The sequence below is a fragment of the Physella acuta genome, unplaced genomic scaffold (genome assembly GCF_028476545.2).
Source record: "Physella acuta isolate Inbredline_101_S28 unplaced genomic scaffold, ASM2847654v3 ptg000103l, whole genome shotgun sequence".
Taxonomy (NCBI): domain Eukaryota; kingdom Metazoa; phylum Mollusca; class Gastropoda; family Physidae; genus Physella; species Physella acuta.
This window is the reverse complement of record NW_026731623.1, coordinates 400,782-426,027: the sequence shown is the minus strand read 5'-3', so window position 1 is coordinate 426,027 and position 25,246 is coordinate 400,782. Positions and strand designations below refer to the sequence as shown.

Here is a 25,246-nt window from a genome sequence, read left to right as displayed (position 1 = left end):
TTTTTCATCGAGATTCTATTCTATTTTAAAAAATAAAGTGGGAGTGATCTCCCCTAAACTTTTTCGAATCTACTTACATAAGACTACGGGGGATGGCAACTCAGGATATAAACATGATTTTAAATAAATTTTTAATTACCTAAATTTAAAAAGAATAGAATAGAATATGGTAGAACAAAGAATTTTCGCATCAAGTGAACAGCAAACAATGTATGTATAACAAAAACGGAATATTGGTACTCTATAAATTCATATGCGTTTTCTTTTTGAGAAATCAGAAATAGTGTAAAGTACCACTTCTGGTTCACGGAAATTACTCAAAATTGGACAGAAGACTGAGAATTAGATCTTTTGTCTATCTTAAACAGTACTCAAGTTATAGGCTTTTAAAAAATCCAAAGTAGAATAAGTTCCACTTCCGGTTACCGGAAAGTGTTCAAAAGTTAATACAGAACTACAAATTTGATGTAATGTATATATATATATATATATATATATATATATATATATATATATATATATATATATATATATATATATATATATATATGGTGCCCTGTCAAAACGGCCCGGGACAAATCGGCCCCGTCAAAACGGCCCCGTTAATGTGACCCCGTCAAATCGACCCCCGACAAAACGACCCAGTCAAAATAGCCCCGTCAAAAGGGCCCCGACTTATTGGCTCCCGTCAAATGGGCTCCCGTCATATTGACTTGCGACATATAGGCTCCCGACAAATGGGCTCCCGATATTTAGGCTCCCGACAAATGGACTCCCGACATATTAACCCCTGACAAATAGGCTCAGGACATATTGGCTCCCGACAAAGCGGCTCCCGACATATTGGCTCCCGACATAAGGGCTCAAGACAAATGGGCTCCCGACAAATGGGCTACCGACAAATGGGCTACCGACAAATGGGCTCCCGACATATTTGCTCCAGGCAATTGGGCTCCCGACATATTGGCTTTTGACAAAATGACTCCCGACATATTGGCTCCAGACCAATGAATGACCACTATTGGCATAAAAGTAACCATTTTGTCCTACCTCCACTACTACTATAAATTCTTTTAAATGACCGAATGAAATTATTTTCATTAACCAACATTAATTCACAAATATATCGAGCACTTACTAGTCATCCATGAATGACGTCATGCTTTTTTGACGATTTATACCTCCCCCCCCCTCCCCTCTGTCACACGTTACAAAAAGCTAGACCCCCCCTAAAATGACGTCACACCTCAACCCACAACCCCCCTCAAAATTGCAGTTGAATTTTTTAAAACATCGATATTTTTCTAAAATCTTGTCTAAACTATTACAATTTAAAACAGTTATCTAAAATGCGAAATAACGTCTAAAATTCGTTTTCTAACATTGCTTTTTATAATGCAAAAATGTGACGTCGCAACATCTGAACCCCCCCCCCCCCTCCCCCTCATCACAAAATCACGACTCCCCCATACGAGTGTGACGTCATTTATGGATGACCCCTTAACAGCTAAATTCCACGAATTCTAAAGTTTTGATAATGTTTAATTTACAACAGAAAAGATCTGTTGCTTAAAAGCGAGCACAGAAGAGTAAATGTATGATTTACATGATGTTTACATGATAACAGCATCTTGTTTTGATAACCTACATGCATACTGCAGGTAGGAAGGTATATCGTGGACCCTTCTCCCCACACACTAAGTTGGAACAGCCTATAACCGATTCAATTATGGATGTCATAGATAGATGACCCTTAAAATAAAACATACTATATTTTATAATAGATAAACTTATATAATAAACTGGTAGTGATCTCCCCTAAACTTTCTCGAATATTCTTATATAAAACAACAGGGGATGGTAACTGGGGATATAGTTATGATTTTTACAAGCTTTTATTTAACTCACTTCCTCGTCAGTCTGTCGTCAGTCGTCAGTCTAGACGGAAACGCAGGAGTGAAAATTCGGACAGTTCTACTTGACCGACACGATTCACAGTTGGCACGTGGGTCAAGACATGAAGACAATGCAATCTGAAACTAAATTTGACTTAATTGGATGCCTAATTGATTTTTTATGAATTAATTAAAATTTGGACCGAATTAGTAGGCATGTCTAGCCAACCACACCACACGCGTCATCAATAGCTGCGCCATCACGACCACGTAATGGCTGCGTTCAAAAACCATTGCGCGCCTACTGAACGTGATATTCAGTAGGCGCGCAATGGTTTTTAGTCATGTAACTCTATTGTAGATAAAACATGTAAAGTACTGAAAAAAAATTCATAAAAAACGTTTTAATAACAAGCTTTTATGTAATGATGCACTAAAAAGTAGAAAATAAATTATAGACTACTATTTAAATAACTATAAAGAAAAGCGTGGGTGTCTTCCTTAACATTAGTAAAGGTATCCAATAGATACTAAAGTGACCCACGCTTTTCTTTATAGTTATTTAAATAGTAGTCTATAATTTATTTTCTACTTTTTAGTGCATCATTACATAAAAGCTTGTTATTAAAACGTTTTTTATGAATTTTTTTTTAATCCATTTTAAATACTGAAACTTTTAAAAATAGAATAGAATCTCAGTAAAAAACAATTGCGCACCAAGCGAACGCCTAATAAAGGTGTGTATAATGGTGCGCAATAGTATTAGTACTTTAAAAATTTACATTAGTTTTTTGAGAAATCGGAAGTAGCGTAAATTACTACTTCCAGTCAACGGAAATTACTCAAAATTTAACAGAAGGTAGAGAATTAGATCTTTTACTTACATGTGAAATTTCATTTATCTATCTGAAATAGTACTCAAGTTATAGGCTTTTGAAAAATTCAAAGTAGAAAAAGTACCACTTCCGGTTGTCGGAAATCGCTCAAAAGTTGATACGGATCTACGATTTTAATATAATACTTATATATGAAATTTCATCAACCTAGCTGTAACGGTACTCAAGTTATCGTGTTTACACACAGACAGACACACACACACACACAGACATACGGACAAGATTGCAAAATTATGTTTTTCCGTATCAGTGAGGTGTAAAACGTCGAGATTTGTAAAAATCTCGATTTTTCTTTTTTGCACGATTACAATACTTTCTCTATACTACGTATATACGAGAAAGTAAAAATCGTAACTTGCAGTATTCCTGTTATATTTTTGTTTGTGTGGCATCTTTTTTGTTACAAATTTTGTTGTTGTGGTAGCTTTGTGTCCTGTGGCCAAACATTTGTTTTATTGTCAAAATAACGGGAATTTCTAATGTTCAGGGAAAAAGCTTTTGTAAAACTATTACAGGTTTACAAGACACTTTGAACTGATAAACACAAAATAAATATCTCAGAAATATCGTTAGACAAACAGTCGCCAGAAGAATTGCTCCTTGAGATAGTTTGTCTCGAGATATTGTGCCGTTTGAGTCGTTTCGTCCATTCACCTAAAGTATCTGTATCTATCTATCTCATAGTCCCCCCGAGGGAGGGGTATTTTGGCTTTTTCTGCCCCTTATTTAATAAACCGGGAGTGATCTCCCCTAAACTTTCTCGAATATTTCTATATAAACAACAGGGGATGAGAACTCGGGCTATAGACATGATTTTTAATCCATTTTAAATACTTAAAGTTTTAAAATAAGAATAAAATCTCGTAGACAAAAGACTGCACACCAAGTGAACGCCAAATAAAAAAGTGCATAGTAGTGCGCAATATTATTAGTACTTTAAAAATTTACATTAGTTTTTTGAGAAATCGGAAGTAGCGTAAATTAGTACTTCCGCGCAACGGAAATTACTCAAAATTTGACAGAAGGTAGAGAACTAGATCTTATACTTACATGTGAAATTTCATTTATCTATCTGAAATAGTACTCAAGTTATAGGCTTTTGAAAAATTAAAAGTAGAAAAAGTACCACTTCCGGTTATCGGAAATCGCTCAAAAGTTGATACGGATCTACGATTTTGATAAAATACTTATATATGAAATTTCATCAACCTAGCTGTAACGGTACTCAAGTTATCGTGTTTACACACGGACACACACACACACAGACACACAGACATACGGACAGAATTGCAAAGCCCAGTTTTTCAGACTGGATTACGCATAAAACCTCTTAAGTTTGATAAATCTGGATTGATCATTTTTGCCCGATTAAAATAAGTCCTCTATACTTCGGATGTGATGAAGGACTGAGGTGTAATACGGTGAAAATTGTTAAAATTTCAAGTTATTTTTGTGCACGATTACAATACTTTCTCTATACTTCGTATATACGAGAAAGTAAAAATAAGGCCTGCCGAACAAGAGATGCATACGTTGTATTCAGTGGCGGAATTAAAAAAAAAAAGGGGCCACCCCGCACACATTTTTTAGCCCCCCCCCCCCCATATCTATATCTATATCTATATCTATATCTATATCTATATATCTATATCAACGGTATTGTCAGTGGTCCTTTTTTCTGGAGCCAAATTGACAGGAGCCTTTTTGTTGTGAGCCAAAATGACGCTAGCCTATTTGTCGGGAGTCGTAATGACGGGGGCCGTTTTGTGGAAAAAACTAAATGACGGGAGCCTATATGTCTAGAGCCAAAATGACGGGAGCCTATTTGTCAGGAGCCTTATTGACTGGAGCCCTTTTGTCGGGAGCCTATATAACGGGAGCCTATATAACGGGAGCCTATTTGTCGGTAGCCTAAATGACGGGAGCCTATTTGTCGGGAGCCTATATGACGGGGTCCATATGTCGCTGGCCCTTTTGACGGGGCCGATTTGACGGGGTCGTTTTGACGGGGCCGTTTTGTCATTGGCCGTTTTGACGCCGCACGATATATATATATATATATATATATATATATATATATATATATATATATATCTATAATATAACGCTGCTGGTAGTGTGTCAGTCCTTCCTTCCGTCATCGCTATAGATTTTGGAACCATAAAAGTAAACATTCGCACCATGCTGTGCTTTTCAGCGCACCGCAGTGTCTTATTATAAGTATTAGAGTAGGGTTTGTTTATATAGCGGCATAGAGCTATTTTATAATTGCCACGGTTTTTACTCTTTCGCATAACGTCAAGAAAATATTAAATACACGCAAACTGCTAAAACGTATTAAAAAGATTAATGTCAAATATCATTTTCGTTTAGGTTCCCAGAAAAAGTGGATACATTTTAATAAGATAATAACAGTACGGTAGAAAAATCAAATTAATTTAACTCTTTTCTAATTTTGACAAAGGAGGTAATTTAAAAATACATTAAACTCACGCTAATAAAAAATGTAAATGCAAATATACGTTCGTCATAGAAGGAATTAGTGTTGCAATAATATAATTAGCAAAATGTGAATGCAAATTATTCGGATGTGTAAGAGGAAATTATTGTTAGAAAATTATAAATAGCATGGATTGATAAAAGGCAATCTTTTATTTATTTTATTCACTGAATGTAGGCCCTACTTTTTATTGCTTATAATTTTTAATCAACTATTCAGCACTATTATAGACGCGTCATCACGTTCATTAGGTGCGCAATGGTTTTAATTATGAAACTCTATTGTAAATTTTTAAAATTTAAAGTACTGGAAAAAAAAATGCGTGAATGGATAAAGTGTGTGTAGGTAAAACACGGATATTTTAAATACTGCCTATTATTTATACTGTTTACTAATTATTATTCTATCTTTCGGTTTGAGGACAAGCTAAGGGTTTTATAGGAGAGGCGTAGCGAGGGGAGGGCATATGTCCCCGGGTGCCGACCTTGGGTTTGAAAAAATTTGCGGGGGGGGGGGGTGGGGGGGGGGGGTGGAAATCGAAAGTTTTAGGGCGGGGGGGGGGGGGGATAGGGGTGCAAATCGAAAGTTTGAGGGGGGTGCAAATCACCGGAAAGGGCGCGATTTGGCGCTACGGGCTAGACTGTGAGCAATATGCCTTAATGTTTGCATTTAAATTGTGTTTATGTTATGAGTGTTGTGTTTGTTTTTTCGTTTGTGTTTTTTTTTTGCGTTCGTTTGTGTTGTGTTTAGTTTTGTTCTGTTCCCAAGCTGGTACATTTAAAAAAGATTTACCGTGGCGGAGCACGGGATGCAGCTAGTATATAATATAAGCGGGCTGTGTCTGTCCTTCCTTCTGTCATCGCTATAGCTTTTGGAACCATAAAAGTAAATATCGCACCATGCGGTGCTTTCCAGTGCATCGCAGCGTCTTATTATAAGTAATAGACTGGGGTTTGTTTATATAACGACATAAGGTTATTTTATAAAAGCCACTGTTTTTAATCTTTCGCATAACGTCAAGAAAATATTAAATACACGCACACTGCTAAAACATATTAAAAAGATTAATGTCAAATATCATTTTCGTATATATTCCCAGAGAAAGTGGATACATTTTAATAACATAATGACAGTAGGGTAGAAAAATCAAATTAATTTAACTCTTTTTTCTAATTTTGACAAGGGAGGTTTTAGTTATAAAACTATTGTAATTTTTTTTTAAATTTAAAGTACTGGCAAAAAAATGCGTGAATTGATAAAGTGATATATGGTAGGTAAAACACGGATATTTTAAATACTGCCTATTATTTATTGTATATTATTTATTATTATTCTATCTTTCGGTTTGCCGTCTAGCTGGGGGTTTTAACAGGAGAGACGTAGCGAGGGGGGGGGCATATGTTGAAATTGAAATTTTGAGGGGAGGGGGTGCAAAAAGGGTCGCTACGCCTCTGTTTTGTAGTCATTCACTGTGTCAGATGCGTCCGCCAGCGCTCAAAAAGGGCGCGATTTAACGCTACGGGCTAAACTGTGAGCAATATGCCTTTATGATTGCATTTAAATTGTGTTTATGTTATGAGTGTTGTGTTTGTTTTTTCGTTTGTGTTTTTTTTTGGCGTTCGTTTGTGTTGTGTTTAGTTTTGTTCTGATCCCAAGTTGGTACTTTTAAAAAAGATTTACCGTGGCGGAGCACGGGATGCAGCTAGTATATATATATATATATATATATATATATATATATATATATATATATATATATATATATATATATATATATATATATATATATATATATATATATATATATATATATATATATATATATATATATAGGAATTTCATCAACGTTACTCTAGTTATCGAGTTCACACACACACACACCCACTCACACACACACACACTGACAGAATTGAAAGCTTAGTTTTTTCGACTCGATTACGCGTAAAACGCCGAAATTTTGATAAATCTGGATTGAGAATTTTTGCTCGATTAAAATAAGTCCCCTATACTCCGTATATGATGAAGTACTGAGAAGTGATTTTTGTGCACGATTACAATACTTCCTCTATACTCTGTATACTAAAAAGTGAAAAAAAAACCATGTTTATATCCCCAGATGCCATCCCCCGTAGTGTTATATAAGAACATACGAGAAAAATTGGGCTTTGCAATTTTGTCCGCGTGTGTCTGTATGTATGTAACCACGATAACTTGAGTACCGTTTCAATTAAGTTGACGACATTTCTTGTATAAGTATTATGTCAAATTTATAGTTTTCTATAAAAATTTTGAACTATTTTCGTTGACCGGAAGTTGTAGGCCTACTTACTCAACTTCAGGCTTCTGAAAAGTCAATAGCTTGATTACACGTGGACGCTTTTTCACATATAGTAATACTTTATATGCGCATGCTTTTTTTTTTCAAATTTTGAGCGATTTCCGATGACCGAAAATCGTATTTTACTCTATTTACTAACTAGAAGGTGACATATTTCTGCTGAACAGTCAATAGCGTCACATTAACACTCCTTAAAAACTAACCCACCGTATCAGTCGTAGCCATTTAAAAACAAACGCGTTTTTTTAATAAATCATTTTTAAAGCTACCGATCAATTGGTATCAAATTAAATGTAAATAAATTTAATTTTAAATTGTTTAAATCGTCTTGAACAATAATGAAGTTTAAAAGTTTAGGCGCCACCCAGAGCCGGCGTTAGGGGTACGCGGGGCCTATGGCCAAACATCCGCGCGGGGCCTTATATTTTTTCATTGGTGCATAATTCAAACGTGTACAGTGAGGCGTTTTTTTTTCTCTTCTCAACGCGATTTAATATTTATAACGATATATATGGTATTTTTAAGCTGCTTATCAATGTCGTATTAACATTAAGACACTGATTAACAAATAATTTGTTTACTTAGAAGTGCTTTTGAAACGTTGCTTGTTTCTGTTAAGATTTTTTTTTTGAAAAGTAAAAAATAAAACAGATATAAGTTTGAGACACGCATTAAAGAGACGATGAACGTCATCTTCAAACCTGATTTTTTTTTTTACATTAATGTTTATTTATGAAAATCTTACCAGTACGTTCACAAACGAAGATCTACTTTTCTTGCCTTTCGTGAGGAAAATTCCATGATTATATCATCATAGTCCAAACTGGAGGCTATGTCTTTTTCTATTGACAGAATCGACAGGCCGCAGAGTTTGTCTTGGGACATCGTTGACCCCAAATAGTTCTTGATCAACTTCAGTTTGGAGAAACTTCTTTCGGCGCTTGCAACTGTGACTTGAACTGTTAGCAATATTCTGTAGGCGATCGCCGTATTGGGAAAGAAATTCCAAATACTTCAAATGTACTGAAGGCACTGTTTGGCTGACTTAATACCTTCGGGCAACGCGACTACTTGTGTTTTATGAAATTCTTCTCTTTAATTGCGTTTCCTCGCTTTTGATGCACCTGATTCATACTTGCGAAGTCTATCTCTGTCTCTTGTAGCCATGGTGTATAGGAAAAATGGTGATATCACTTTGAAGCAACGTTAAATCGGTCCACAGTGGCGGATGATAGTATCGATATTTTCTCAATTTATCGAGTGTTAACAATGGCATTCAAAGTGCCGGGGAAAATAGCAAAACATTGGTAGATTTCGGAATACTATTTAAATTAAAAAAAAAAAAAGTTTCCCTTTCAAACCTTACGGTCTATGGGGCAAGTGAAGTAGAGTTCAATTGTTTCTGTGACCTCGGCATATGAAGAGATAATGTGGTCAGCACTATGCCCAGCTGCCTTTACTTTCCCTAACGTGAGTTAGGTACCCATCTGAGTTGGGTGGACTCAGGGACGGTCTACTGACTTGGACCGGGATTCGAACTCGAGACTTACAGGTTAGCAGAACAGCAGAGATTGGTGATGACATCACTTTTATTTTGCTAGTGGGTCACAGAGTTTATGCAACAAACTCTAACCCTAGGGCCTAATAGACAATGGAATCAAATTAGCTGGGCTATTTAAATTATTATTATTATTTATTAGCTGTGACTATTTAAATAGTAGGTTATAATTTATTTTCTATTTTTTACTGCATTAGTACATAAAAGCTTGTTATTAAAACGTTTTTATGGAGAAAAAAAATTGTACTTTACATGTTTTTATTTACAATAGAGTTTCATGACTAAAAACCAGTGCGCGTCTATTGAACGTGATGACGCGCTACTGAACTTGATGACGCGCGTGGTGTGGTTGGATAGAAATGCCTACTAATTTGGTCAAAATTTTAATTAATTCATAAAAAATTAATTACGCACCCAATTAAGACAAATTTAATTTCAGATTGCATTGTCTTCATGTCTTGACCCACGTGCCAACTGTGAACCGCCTCGGTTAAGTAGAAGTGTCCGAATTTTCGCTCCTGCATTTCGATCTAGACTGACGACAGACTGACGACTGACGACAGAGGAAGTGAGTTAAATGAAATCTTGTAAAATAAACCGGGAGTGATCTCCCCTAAACTTTCTCGAATATTCTAATATAAAACAACAGGGGATGGGAACTCGGGCTATAGACAAGAATTTTATTCCATTTTAAATACTTAAAGTTTTAAAAATAGAATAAAATCTCGTAGACTAAAGAACTGCACACCAAGTGAACTCCAAATAAAAAAGTGCATATTAGTACGCAATATTATTAGTACTTTAAAAATGTACATTAGTTTTTTGAGAAATCGGAAGTAGCGTAAATTACTACTTCCGGTCAACGGAAATTACTCAAAATTTAACAGAAGGTAGAGAATTAGATCTTTTACTTACATGTGAAATTTCTTTTATCTATCTGAAATAGTACTCAAGTTATAGGCTTTTGAAAAATTCAAAGTAGTAAAAGTACCACTTCCGGTTATCGGAAATCGCTCAAAAGTTGATACGAATCTACGATTGTGATAAAATACTCATATATGAAATTTCATCTACATAGCTGGGTCTCTTCCTAAACATTAGTAAAGGTATCCAATAGACACTAAAGTGACCCACGCTTTTCTTTATAGTAATTTAAATAGTAGTGTATAATTTATTTTCTACTTTTTAGTGCATTAGGACATAAAAGCTTGTTATTACAACGTTTTTTATGAATTTTTAGCGCAATTTCCATTCTGGGAATGTATGGATGGATGGATGGATGGATGTCCGCAGCTTTAAGTCGTATCTCCTCCTCAACGAAGCAATATCGAGGACTAGTTCCAAAGCAAATATTTTAAGCAAGTTCCGAGGATGATTGTGGGCCAAAAAAAAATTCCCGGGTTTCCTTCCTGGATTTCCCGGAAAAGCCAAATAACCTTGAAAAAAATGCAGTTTTTGGCCCATATCTCGGCAACCACACCACTTAGCGACTTGAAACATTTACCAATCGATTCCTGCCATAATTTAGAACAATATTGCCGAAGAAAGATTTCAAACATATCCTTTCGTTCGGTCACAAATTTTTTTTTAAAAGCGCGACAACTAAACACCCCCTATACGTCCGCATTATTTAAAATTACATTATACATAATACATTACAGTACTATATAGCAAAGAAAGCAGTGGAAGGCGAAGGAAAGGAGGGTAAATCATGTGACCTGGCTGGCTTAGCAGCGAACTGCGCGAGACGCAGGCGAAGGAGGAGGAGCTATGATTTATCTCGATTTAAAATTGTTATGGATAACATAAGGAAATTGCGCTTAAATTGTCACTAAACTTTTTATTAACTTGTTTTTTCTTTCCACCAATTTTAGCCAGCTGGTCCGCAATATCATTACCTTGTATCTGGGAGTGATCCGGGATCCACTGCAACACAACTATGCTGCATATATTGTTTAGCCTTTAAGGGCTGTTCTGAATGATTGAGTACAGGATTCTGGATTTTAAAAAATTAATTATTGCAGGACAGATTTTGCATCTATAAGAAAGTCTATCCGTCTGTTTAGAGATTCATGGCGATTTTGGTTTACAGAGGTTAAAGATGATGTTCCGGTTCAAGTTTCAGTTTTCTTACTGTTCCAATCAAGATTTTAGTTCTCGTTAAATTTCCCTTTTAGTTTAAACTTCCGATTTTGGTAAAAGTGAATGTTCAGCTTACAGTTGCGTACCTGCTGAAGTTGCGATTCCTGTGGATCTTTCTGTTGAAGTTCCTGTTTCTTTTAAAGGTTCCGTTTCCAGTAACACTGCCGTTTTCAGTTAAATTTCCGGGTAGTATTTCGAATTTCGTTGAAAGTTTTGACTCTGGTTCGATTTCCAGTTCTGGTTCGATATCCTGATCTATTTATGGTTAAATGTCGATTTTGGTCAAGTTTTTGGTTCCGAGTTATAGGTTCAGAGTTTTGTTAGGTTGAGTTAGAAGTAAAAGTTATTTTTTAGTTATACATTAAGTTCCCTTTCCGTTTAAGGTTTCGGTTTCTGTGACTGATTTGGCATCGGGTTTAGGTATAGGTTTAGTTTTGGAGAAAAAAGAAAGAAATAACCGCTTAGCACACGTAATAATTTTCCTCAACGATGCTAGTATCGCGTATGTAGATCGTTTCGGTAGAAAAAGACTTCTAACTCAATTAAAAAAAGTTTTTACTAAAGTACTTTTTCCATATAGCATTCGAACGCTCTACCATTCCAGCACGCAGTGGTGCAGGTAGCGACGCTGACAGGAATTATTTTAGCAGAATTATTTTCATTTAAGTATTATAAGTAAACCAGTTCAAGGTGTGCCCAATTTGAAACAACAAATCTATCTAAAATATATAAAATTCAAATCTGTATGTATGTGGCCAACCGCGGATTCCAAAGGAATATAAGAAAACTAGAGTACCCGTCATCCGTTGGATAACTGTGGGTTTCGGGGGTCATCCATAAAAAAACATCACGTCTGTCACTCAGAGGCACAGCGACCCTTCCCGGTGCCCGGGGACAAACTTTTCAATTTGAACCCCCCCCCCCCCGCAAGATTTCGATTTGCAACCCCCACCCAAACTTTCGATTTGCACCCCCTTCAACCTTTCAATTTATTTTTCCAACCCATTTTGGCGCCTTCTAAGGTCGGCGCCCGGGGACATGTGTCCCCCCCCACCCCCTCCTCGCTACGCTACTGCAGTGTCACTTGTCACAAAAAACAGACCCCACATTCAAAAATATGTTTTTTATCTTTTAAATACACCGAAAACACCGATTTCGGACTATCCCTTCATATACTGACGTCACAGGTGACCTACACAACTCTACTTCACCTGCCCAGTGTCCCGCCAAGTCTCAGACAACATGTTTTTATCGTTTAAAAAACAATTCCAGCCGAGCATGTCTCTGACCACACTATCCTTTCATATGCTTAGGACAAAGAAACAGATGAACTCTACTGCACCTGCCCTGTATCCTACCAAGTTCAGATAGGCAACTTTATCATTCACATCTAAAAAAAAAAATTGAAAACAAAAATATCATTGACATTGGTCTAGAACCCGTGCCACTTGCATGAGAGCCGACTACTCTACCAACATAGCTATTTACTCGTGACGTCACAAGTGAATTTTTATACTATACTTTGAGTCTCGTTATGCAACTTTATTTACGCGCATAGATCTAGATCTAACTTCTAAGTCTAGTAGTAGTAACTTTCAAATTAAATTTTATCTTAAAATTTTTAAATTAGCCAAACAAAGATTTATATAAAATAAAGAAGGTTTGAAATGATATAGATAGAATTATCTAGATCTAGATTCTACGACTCGTTTTCTTAAGTCTTAAGTTTAGTTTTTCTTGCTAGATCTAGAATCTAGATCTAATCATTAGCTACGCTAATAGGCCCGGAGCGAGCATTTCAAAATTACCATATTCCAAACAAACATTTATATAAAATAATAAAGGTCTAAAATAGTTTAGCATATAGAAAATCATTATTATCTAAATCTAGATAGAATTGTCTATATTTTAGATATACGACTGAGCTATATCTAGAGTTTACGTCTATAATTTTGCACACTTAGCGGTATAGAAGCCGCGTATGAATCTTAAGCTACGCAAATAGATCTAGGCCCTGACTCCAGCATTTCAAAATTGGCATAGGGGCCTAGTCAAAACAAAGATTTATACCAAACAATAAAGATCTAAAATATTTTAGTATATAGAAACTCGTTATTATCTAAATCTAGATAGAATTATCTATATTCTAGATCTATGACTGGTTTGCTTAAGTCTCGTTTTTTTGGATTGTATTTATAACTAATGAATCTTGGATTTGACCTAGATTCTAGATCTAGATCTAGATCTATAAATAACTTTCCTTCGACAGCTGATCTTTAGATCTAAAGAAATTTATTGTAAAACTAAATGAAAAAGACAGTTGAAAATTGATATAATTGTTGGAACGTAATAAATACAGCAAACGGACGTATTGTTTAAGTTATAGCCGGCAGAAAATTAGCTTTGTAACGCGTTAAACTATTGAATGGGCCACAAAGTCTATGATGGAGTCCGCCATTTTTATTGTACCAAAAAGTAAACACATCAAGGGACGTCACTATCCCCACAAAGTTTAGTTAATGTTTTAAAATTAAAAAAAAAATATGGTTAATATAACTATGAATAAATCAATAAATTAATTAACGTCTTTAAATAAATTTGTGATTAACAGTCTGTCTTAAAACAACATTTTTTGTCTACCTACATACCATTTTACAACTTTCCACGATGAGTGCAACCATGCGAGATAGTCAATCAGCCAAACAAACAAACAAAAAAATAAATATTCAAACATGTAAACAGCCTTGACTTTTAGTAGCATATAGATAATTGACTTCATCCTCTTAGTGTTATACATCTAAAGTGCTCATCGCCAAATTCATGATTTTAAACATTAATATTGAAGGTGTTGTAAAACAAATTTCATTTTTCAAACTTATAGTGATATTTGTCGGCATGTCCATTATACAAAATAAATAAAAAATTAGTCCTTTAGCTCTCATTACGTCCCTTGATTAATTAGGAAAACACAATTACTTCCCTTAAAAAAACATTAAATCGGGGGAAACTAATTACTTTTTATTACTTTGTTTTGGTGTTGGGAAAAAAATAATTATATAATTAGCTGCGATTGATCAAGTGCAATGTTGTAGGTATTCATTGGTTAGTTGATGAGAATACTCCAGGGGAGTTCATGCAAAAATATATTTTAAATTTGCAAGTGCAGAACCTTGGAGGGCGCGATTTTTCTTTAAATACGTTATATACAAAATAAAAGTCGTCGTGCCATGAAGCTTTGGAAAGTTGACGAGAATACTCCCGATAAGGCATCTATGAAAACAGAATTAAATATTTTTTTTACGGGCTGAGCCCGGGAAGTAGCGATTTTTGTCAGTACACATTTTGGTGCTAAGAATTCCATAGCGGCTATCGTAGAACTTGGTATCCGTTTATCGGGCATCCCACACATTGGGTAGGGGTACTACTATATTAAACAGGCGCAGCCGCCGACACCCCGGCGATTGGATGATCCGAAGCGACGCGGGCTCCCTTGTGAGGACTGTGGCGCCTACATTCGTTTAAAAAAGACTATAGACTAAAGACACGATGGTTAACAATAATGGTTGACCATATCGAATCAGGGGCGCCGAAGGAGGCGCCTGATTCGATATGGTGAATGAGTGGGCGCCCCAGGCGCACCCGTGAGCAATATGATGCCCACGTTCGGTTCAAACAGTACTGTAGACTGTGCATAAGATGTGGTATTATAGTCGCTCAATATGGCACCTACGTTCGTTTTAAAGAGCACCCTTGAATATTGACACAGTGACACACGACATTGATGATTAAACCGAGCCAGGGGCTTACGCGGCGCCCGTGCGGCAGTGTAACCGCATCGAGACCTCCCTAACACCGGGTGGTTGCCGACGTGTATTCTACCTCACTATTACGGAGAGTGATTGACGCAAACGCCCTAGGGCGTACTTGACGGTAGTGTGGGAAAACCCGTGCCCTGACAAGTATGATCCAAGTAATACATAGCGCCAGCATTCTTTACATGGATACAAACTCAGTTTTAGAAAACAAGGTCGCACGTCTAAGAATTTAGGATTGGTAACACATTGATTAAACACTCTGAAAATATTTCGTCAGACTTTCTTCTGAGACCTCGGCAACGCGCGGCGACGGGCACGCTAATTTTTAATAAAAATAAATATAAAAAATCTTAAAAAAAAAAACAAGCTCTTAAGCGCACTGAAAATAAGAAAATAGAGCAAACTTGCTTTCTGTAATAAAAGATTTGGTCGCTAAAATATGTAAGAGATCAGATGAACTACGAAAGCTTTTATTACCGAAAGCAAGTTTTTAAAAAAATATTTTCTGTTAAAGGTTATTATGAAGGTTTTTACAATTATCTTATTTTCCACTTTTTTACTTTCTCGTATATACGAAGTATAGAGAAAGTCTTGTAATCGTGCAAAAAAAATTTTTAAAAAAAATCGAGATTTTTATAAATCTCGACGTTTTACCCCTCACTGATACGGAAAAACATAATTTTGCAATGCTGTCCGCGTGTCTGTGTGTGTGTAAACACGATAACTTGAGTACCGTTACAGCTAGGTTGATGAACTTTCATATATAAGTATTTTATCAAAATCGTAGATCCGTATCAACTTTTGAGAGATTTGCGATAACAGGAAGTGGTACTTTTTCTACTTTGAATTTTTCAAAAGCTTATAACTTGAGTTCTATTTCAGATAGATAAATGAAATTTCACATGTAAGTAAAAGATCTAATTCTCTACCTTCTGTCAAATTTTGAGTAATTTCCGTTGACCGGAAGTACTAATTCACGCTATTTCCGATTTCTCAAAAAAACGCATGTAAATTTATAAAGTACAAATAATATTGCGCACTATTATGCACATTTTGTTTTGGCGTTCGCTTGGTGCGCAATTCTTTTTAAAACGAGATTCTATTCTATTTTTAAAAGTTTAAGTAATTAAAAATCATGTCTGTATTCCGAGTTATATAAGAATATTCGAGAAAGTTTAGGGGAGATCACTCCCGGTTTATTTTTGTCATTCTTTTAAAATATGTTGACCCAACATAGGCTGCTTCTAAAAAAAATGCGTTAAAACCCGACCAGTATCTTGTGATCTCTAAAAGACAGTTATTTGTCCTTAATTGGATAATTGTCGAAACACGGGCGAGAAGTCATCCATCCGTGACAAACTGTTCACGGTGTAAACAGGCTGATCGAGTAATTGCTAAGATTTGTTACTAATTCTAGAAATTTTAAAATAAAAATTTAATGGCTTATTGTCTATCCAATTATATTTCAAAATTGATATTCCTGTTATGTTATTGAAAATGGAGGTAGCTGGAGAATTTGAACGAAGTCGCTGCATTAGAAGTGGGTCAAAATCGAGCTAATTAAACAGACGTATCAACATGAGTAAAAGCTTTTAAAAAATAAGAAACATTTTATATATATATATATATATATATATATATATATATATATATATATATATATATATATATATATATATATATATATACTATGTATATTAGCTGTCCTACACTGCAGAATCATTTTTAAGATTTTGATCCATGTGATATTAATCGCTTATTACATACACTCTAATCGGTGGTCGGGTAAAGTGCGTAATGCAAATATTGTTTCCGTCGAGGTTTAGAGGTGTTTCTAGTTATTAAGGCGATACTGCTTCACGTGTTAACAGAAAATGAAACTTTTATGTAAAGAACTTTGATGTTGGTTAAGGTTAGTCTTTGACTCTTTTTTCTTCTTTCTTATTTCAGATGGATTGGAAACATTGGGGCGACGCGATGTGGGAGGAGGGCGACGCTGCTTCGGAAGATGGCGACTCTCTCTCTCCTTCTCTGCCAGATAGCAACCGAACATGGAAGGCGGTCATTCAGGAGACAAGTGTTAATGCCGGAGTTGAGACTCCCAACACATTTTCCAAAGATGTGGACGGGCCCTCTTTGATCGGTGTCTATAAGCACCTTACTGCAGGCGCACTGTCAGCAACTGATCCGATAGACTCAGGAGCACAATCTCAACTAGCAGACGACACTGGACTCACATTAGAGCACGTGCCTGGCGCTCTGTCGCCTATAAGACATCCAAAGCCTTTTCAACACTCTGCCGGACAGTTTTCGTTTAGACAACCACTGAACCCTGATGGACAGTTTTCGTTTAGACAACCACTGAACCCTGATGCTTGCAAACGTTTTGATTCGAACGAAAAACGTAAATCTAACTCGAAACCTACAAGCAACCCAAAGGAGAATGATGTCACAAACAATAGATCTAAATCTAACCATCAACTTAGTACATCAATAAAATCCAACCAAATTGTCAGTTCAAGAAATAAAATGAGCGTGGAACAAGTGAAAAGAAACCCAACTAAAGACCGTTACAGACCACTAGAGAGTGACATGACCACCCAGATCTGCCCACATCACAACACAAGGCAAATTAACTTGTTTGAGTACGAGAAACTACCACCAACACTGAACAGAATTCGAGGTAAACAAAAACAATCATACATCATCAAACAAAATATTCAAATTACAACTAACATATGATATTCATATTTCACATATCAGTATGCCTAGTAATTTGGGGTGGGGGGGGGAGTATTACGAGCGCTAGACAAATCATTTTTCATTTTAAAATTGTAACCCTAACCTACGAAATCAAACAAATCTTATCCATATGTTAAACCCTAACCTACGAAATCAAACAAATCTTATCCATATGTTAAACCCTAACGGTAACCATAAGCCTAAAGCTAACCTTTAATTTCCAAATCTCGACGATTTATACCGTTCTGTGTGTGTCCCACCCAGCACCACTTCGTCCTGTACTGTCAAAGGCTCCTTCCCTGTTCCTCCCATTAGGTACTTTGTCTAACCACCTCAGTTTAAAAATCTAAGACTTTTGTTCATGAAGGTCTGTATATTCTCTATACTTGCTTTGGAGACCCTCCACATCTCTGCTTTATATAACAAAACTGCCTTGACATTTGAATTTAAAATACTAATATTTTTTGTTGGAGAAGGCGGAATTTTTCCATATGGGTTGCAGAACTGTGAAAGCGAAGCGGGCTCTATTAATTCTAGCACGTATGTCCTTCTTTGTGCATCCCGATTTGCTGATCTTGCTGGCAAGGTAGAAGAATTCCTACATATCATTTACATGTCTTCCGTCTATTGTTATGGGGCCTCTTGGTTACTGTTGATTCTCAATACTTCTGTCTTTACTTTTTTTTATCTTAAGACCTACATTCTCTGGCATTGCTCCAACGCATCAACTTTCTCTTGTATGCCTAGGAGCCGGTATGAGAATAAGGCAAGATCATCTGTAAACTCTAGATTCTCTAATTACCCCGTGATTGTCCACTGTGTACCTTTTCCAGTATTGGCATTGTACGTGCCCAAATCGAGAATCTCCACGCAGAGAGGCGGCGATAATCGCATTGCTTGACGTGACCCTGAATTCTTCCGATAGTTTCCCAGCATGGCTAACTTGGTATCAAATCCGTTGAACAGTTGCTGAATTTTTCCACTAACTTTGCGGGTACACCATAGTGTCTCAACAGATTCCATATGGTTTGCCTAGTCGCAATATCTAAGGCTTTCTCTAAGTCAGCTAAGCAGATGTAAAGTGGGGCTTACCATTCCCTTGTCTGTTCTACTATGACTAGGCATGCTGCCTAGCTTCGCTTAGGTTTTCAAAAACATTGAGAATTTGAATGCTTAATTTATTAGTGATTGGCTGTTAGGTGCAGTGCTTACGTTTAAACAGTAACGCTAATTTTAGAGAAATTGTTATTGTTGTTGTTTGTTGTTTATAGCCCGTTTTCATATATGACTCTATGACCTTATGGCGCCGGTCAGTCGAGGTTAGTTTTGACCCCCTCATCGTGGACTTTTCGGCCAACCGGCACCGGCCCCCGTGTTCTGTCGCCCCAAGACAGGATCCTGCCAAATTTGAAGCGCCTGCGGCGCCGGGAAGTGCCCTATCGGACACCTGATAACTTTGCTTTATAAATATAGATTAGCCAATCCATAGTTAAACAAAAAAAAAAAAGATTTCAATAAAGTAATTAAGCCCTGAAATAGTTTCGTATAAAAATTTATTATTGGAATAGATTCTAGATCTAGGTAGGGTCTAGATCTCTCTAAGTCTAGTTTTTCCGTAGATCTAGATCTAGAAGATCTAGAATATCTAGATCTAGCATATCTAGATCTAGAATCCTAATAGATACTTTTTTTAAAAGTTTAGATCGAGAAAATCGTATTGTATAAATTTTATAGCGTACGTAGATCTCAATCATATTTGAATGCACTTGAAATAGTTGATTTCGTTATATTTTAAACTCGCAAGATGACGTCATTAATTCTCTCCTTAGTGTAAACATTTAGTGACGTCATTGTTCAATGCGTTCTTTTTCACAACTATAAACACTTTTCCGGTTGCATAATTAAAATTGTTTTTCTACATTTGAATACGCCTTTATTTTTTTTATTTTTCTTCTTTAAATAAAATGTTGTTTATACATTTAAAACATCTACAATATTATTATCAACAAAAGTCCGTATCAAGTTCTCCATATATCGCTGAAGATTTTGATGTGATACCCTGCGAAAATATTTTGCGGACAGAGCAGCCGATCAAATACTATTTTCTATGTAAGACTCAATGAGATTATCCATGACAGAGTCAATGATAACTACCGCTCTCTTGGATATTTCTCTCGAGAAACTCAATGATAAGGCGTTATTAGTTATAAAAAGAGAGTTTATCAAAACGGAAATAATTCAATTCGTTTAATTAATAAAGCGTTAAACGTAATTATTAATTCTTAATTTCTCAGTGATTGATACAATTGTTTAGGGACAGTTAAACTATTTTTAAAAATATAGAACCTCTATCTTCGTTTATAATGTATTAATTAAAATAAGATTTTTTTAAAATAATTAAAACATGCCTTTTTACTATATTATTTGAAAAGAAAATCAACTAATGAATATAATAAATAATTTTAATTATTTCTCATTCTAAACCTATATATATATGGACTCGAGAAAAATAAAATTTACTGTTTGCAAACTCGCACGTGTTACACTATTAATTAAAATTAGTTTTTTTTTTTAAAAAAAACGAAAATTTGTTCTATCCTTGATAAGTAGGTATATTTATTTATTTACTTAGTCAAAACGCGTGTTCAGAAGAAATTTAAAAAAAATGCTAATCAATTTAGGACATGTATTCTTTTTTCCCTTGAACTTCTACTTAATCCTCGTTAAGCTTTTGAATTCACACAATAAATGTATTGGAAAATAGTTTATTATTCAAAACTGATCACATTGGGTCTATAGTATTAAACTAGCCGTCGGTACCCGTTACACGTGAATTATAGGCCTATAGGCCTATATTTTAATATATTTTAATGTTATACTTGTTTGAGAAAAATGTTTTATAAAAAAGTTATTGGTTAAAACAAGGCAAAGAAATAACTAAATAGCTAAAAATCCGACATATTTAAAATAACATAGGTTATAAAAACCTATTAGAAAAATAAAAACCAAATTATATACATTATTAGTCAACACAGCACCATATTAAATGCACATGTAGATTAATACGAGACTTAAAATTAAGAGACTTATATGATTTTGTTAAAAACCTGGCTGTTCAATGGTAGTTATGTAGCTTTTGTCTTTTAAAAACACCTACTTCGGCTGAGCATGGATCTGACCACACTATCGCATCATATGCTGAGAAGATAGAAACAGGTGAACTTTTTTTCTACCTGCCCCGTTTCCCGCCGATTCCTGATAGACAACTTTATCATTCACATTAAAAAAAAAATTGAAAAAAAAAAACCCCATTGAGATTGACTTAGTGTGTCTCGAACCCGTAACACCCGCATGGTAACTATTGCACTCTCATCTCAGCTATTTAGGCAGTTTAGATTAGATGCTGATTAACTGGGTATTTAGGAAACTTAAGTTACGTGAATAGGCCCTATTATTTTAAATGAAATTTTATCCCAAATTAGCTAATTCCATAGCTAAACAAACAAAGATTTATATGAAATAATCAAGGCCTGAAATAGTTTAGTATAGAAACTCATTATTGGCGTACGTCTTGATAAGTAGATCTAAATCAAATTTGAATGAAGTAGTTCATTTCTTTATACTAAAAATTGGAAGATGACGCCATTAGTTTTGTGTTCTTTCCTTAATTTAAACATGTGTCATGTGACGTCATTGTTTATTGCACTCTTGTCACGACAATAAATGCTTTAGTTAGAAATCTGTTTCTACATTGGAATATGCCTTTATTTTTATTTTCCTCCTTGAAATAATATTTAGTTTATACATTTATTATTTCAACAAAAGTCCGTATCTTTAAGTTCTCCATATATCGCTGAACATGCTGACGACGTTGCCGGAAATACTGCGGACAGAGAGGGAGAGAGACAGAGAGAGAGAGAGAGAGAGAGAGAGAGAGAGAGAGAAGTGAGCACATCGGCTTTTATATATTAGGATAATCAGAATGTCAGTGTTATAATTTCACGCTAGTTTTAAATGCTGACTCAAGCTCTGAGATGTGGTCTGCGCCTGACGCAGGGCTGCTCAGGTTGTCTTTTAGCAGTTGTTCCAAGAATGGTTTGTTTGGTTCATATACCTATTGTTTTAGTTTGATTGTCTTTTAATTTTAGACTGGGCAGAATAGCTTTGTAAGCTTGTTTACGGTGGTCAGACAAGGAAAAGACTTAAGCAGCTTGAGCATTGTCGGGGAGTACCATGCATAAGGCTGAACTGTTTGTCTCAGCTCTCTCTGTGCATGATAAAGTGCATTTTGTCCATTACAATTTGTATTTCTGTGAATTTCAGAAGCAAATCGCTTGTTATATTGATCATGGTTTAGTACGTGAGGTTCGCAGAATGCTAGCCATTCTGCTGAAAGCTTTTATTAGCACTGGTCATGTGTCAATCGCACTGTATATAGGAATGTATTCAAACTGGAAATTATGTCAAATTACTTTAGTCCAGTTAGTTTGCTAGCTGATGGCATGTGTTGTTTTTCCCTTGATTCTCGTTGGCTGGTACAGAAATAACATAGACATCTGTGGTTTTTCGAGGGTAAACATTGTTGTTATTTCATTGTGACATGTTTTTAAAAACCTAAATATTGTGGTATTGAGCTGGGTTTTTTGTTTTCATATCTTTACGCAAGTTAGATATGCACTAGTACTACACGAAAAGGATGCTAACTCAAACATTTCAAAAATTGGACATCTGTGGTTTAGCCCCGTGTGGTCTTCACACACGCAAACACGTATATATATATATATATATATATATATATATATATATATATATATATATATATATATATATATATATATATTGTTGTGAATGGACCTAAGTGTATGGAATGAGTTTGAGAGTATGTGTGTAGTTGAATAGAGTTAATATAGTTGCGGATGGTTTGAGAGTATGTGTGTAGCGGTATTAATAAAAGATTATGAATGCATGAATAAATAAGGATGTGACGTAAGAGAGAATGTTTTGGTTGTTAGGAAGATAGTTGGAAGTCGGTCTGCGTCTTGTCGTCGTCATGTGAGGTTGTGTTAGGAAGTCTTCGTCCTGTGTCTGCTGTTGATGTAGCTGTTTATTATATGTAATAAAATATGGAAACATCGTGGCGTCGTTCAGTGTTCTCCTTTTGGATCGTCGTCATCTTTTGTTCGTAACGTTCAGCATCGACCCGTACCGAAACTCACTTCGCAACATATATATATATATATATATATTTGCTAGTTGCACAAGTAAATAAAATATTACATCACAGGCTCTAAACCTTTTGTGAACTAAATAAAAAATAGAATTCAAGTTTAGTATTTTGCATTTCTATGTTAATATTGTTAACTGTTTAAAAACGATAGGATGCAATTATGATTCCAGTTATAAATTTATGCCGTCTTTATTGACAACGGTTATTGACCGTTACCGCCGTATAATTAAAAAACCGTTTGCTTGTTTTTGTGAATATAATATTCAGTTTAAAAGGTGATTTTTGAAATATTTAAAATAGTAAAACACGGAACCTAACTCTGTTTTTAGTGGGATTATCTTCATTATTTATTATACTTTCTAACTAGCATATTTATTTTAGGTTTATCAGTTTAGCAGACTATGAGAAATGTCTCACAAACTATATTAGCGGTATCGATTCCGCATTTTCACGTTCATTCGTATAGGAATTAGATCATCAAAGTTCATAAAAAAAATTTGTAATAGACTTATATTAATTTAGAATTAAAAATGTAAAATTAAATTACTAAAGGAGCAGATTCAAAGATCATAAATGAATATTTTTTTAATTATTAAAAATTGTGCAAATTGAGCTGTGTGATGTGACGGGTGCTACGTGCTACTAATGACTTAATTAGGCAGAAAACAACACAGTTGAAATTAGTGTCCGTCATAAAAAGAATGATTTAAAACTAAAATAATGACGCTAGCTTTGATTTGAGATATACGATTTTAAGTTTAATTTTTAACTAAAAAATAGAGACTAGCGGTGTCGATATTGTTTTCTCGCTATATATCCGTGGTATTTATATCAATTACGTAACTAGGTCACCTGTGGTGATTACGTCACAAGGTCACCGGTGGTGACCTAAAAATAATAATTAAACTAATTAAAAAATAAACAAAAGAAAATATAAACAAAGTAATTAAATTTAAATCAAACTAATCAAATTAATTAAAATAAAAAAAAATAATCAAATTACGTAACTAGCTAAAAAAATTACAAAATTAAAATTAAAAATTCAAACTAATTAAAAATTAACTAAAATTTAAAATCAAACTAATTAAAAAATCAAATTAAAAAATAATAATTAAACTAATTAAAAATAAATTAAAAAATAATTAAAATTACGTAACTAGATCACCGCTGGTGAGTACATAACTAGATCACCTACTGACCTACTCCCCCTCCGCCTCACCCATCCTCACCCACCCTCACCCACCCGCCTCACCCACCCTCAACCAGGTTGGTGAGTATTTTACTATATGTCGTTGTCCCTGCGGTTCCTTCACTGCGCCTGCTCCTTCACCCTCCACCAGTTGACGTAGTATTTAACTATATCTCATTGTCCCTGCGGCCTGCGCCACCCTCTTCACCCACCCTCACCCAGGTGGGTGGGTGAGTATTTTCCTATATATCCTTTGCACCAGTGGCTCCTGCGGCCTGCGCCACCCAAATACTACCCAAAAGGGACCTGATATACTACTGATCACTCCCGGTTTATTTTTTTTCTCTCTGGTGTGAATATGGATATTCACGAAAATCAAGCTTATACCCGTGCTTCGCCACGGTGTGGATATGGATATTACCTCAGAGTTTACCGCGCTAAGCGCGGGTGTTAGTCTCTGCATTGGGGCGAATATTCCTTCAGCGCACCATGCTGCGCGCGGGTAGCTTATACACCTATGCTTTGCTACGGCGTGGATATGGATATTACCTCAACGTCCCCGCATTGGGGCGGATATTTTTTTAGCGCGTGTAGCTTATACCCGATCTTTGCTACGGTGTGGATATGGATATTACCACAGAGTTTACCGCGCTGCGCGCTGATTGGGTCCCCGCATGGTGGAGGATATTTTTTAGCGCACTGCGCTGCGCGCGGGTGTCGGTAGCAACACATGTGCTCCGCCACGGTGAATGTTTTTTAATTGTACCAACATGGCAACATAACAAAACTAAACACAAATGCGTATACCCGTGCTTCGCCACGGTGTGGATATGGATTTAGCTCAACGCCCCCGCATTGGGGCGGATATTTTTTTAGCGCACCAATCTGCGTGCGGGTGTCGGTATCCTCACTTCGAGCTTCGCGACGTTGTGGATATGGATATT

At 35.6% G+C, this 25,246-nt stretch overlaps 1 protein-coding gene across 4 annotated transcripts in view; it reads left to right on the top strand.

Moving 5' to 3' along the window:
- LOC131931299 (beta-1,4-N-acetylgalactosaminyltransferase bre-4) overlaps positions 1-25,246 on the top strand; it is a 69,134-nt gene that overhangs the window by 2,076 nt on the left and 41,812 nt on the right. For 3 of the 4 annotated variants that reach the window (XM_059288042.1, XM_059288059.1, XM_059288050.1), the window contains exon 2: positions 17,095-17,827. In XM_059288042.1, the coding sequence (XP_059144025.1) occupies positions 17,095-17,827 (733 nt within the window). Of the gene's footprint in view, positions 1-17,094; positions 17,828-21,941; positions 21,982-25,246 lie in introns of those variants that run through there. The other variant, XM_059288101.1, reaches the window with a different exon arrangement.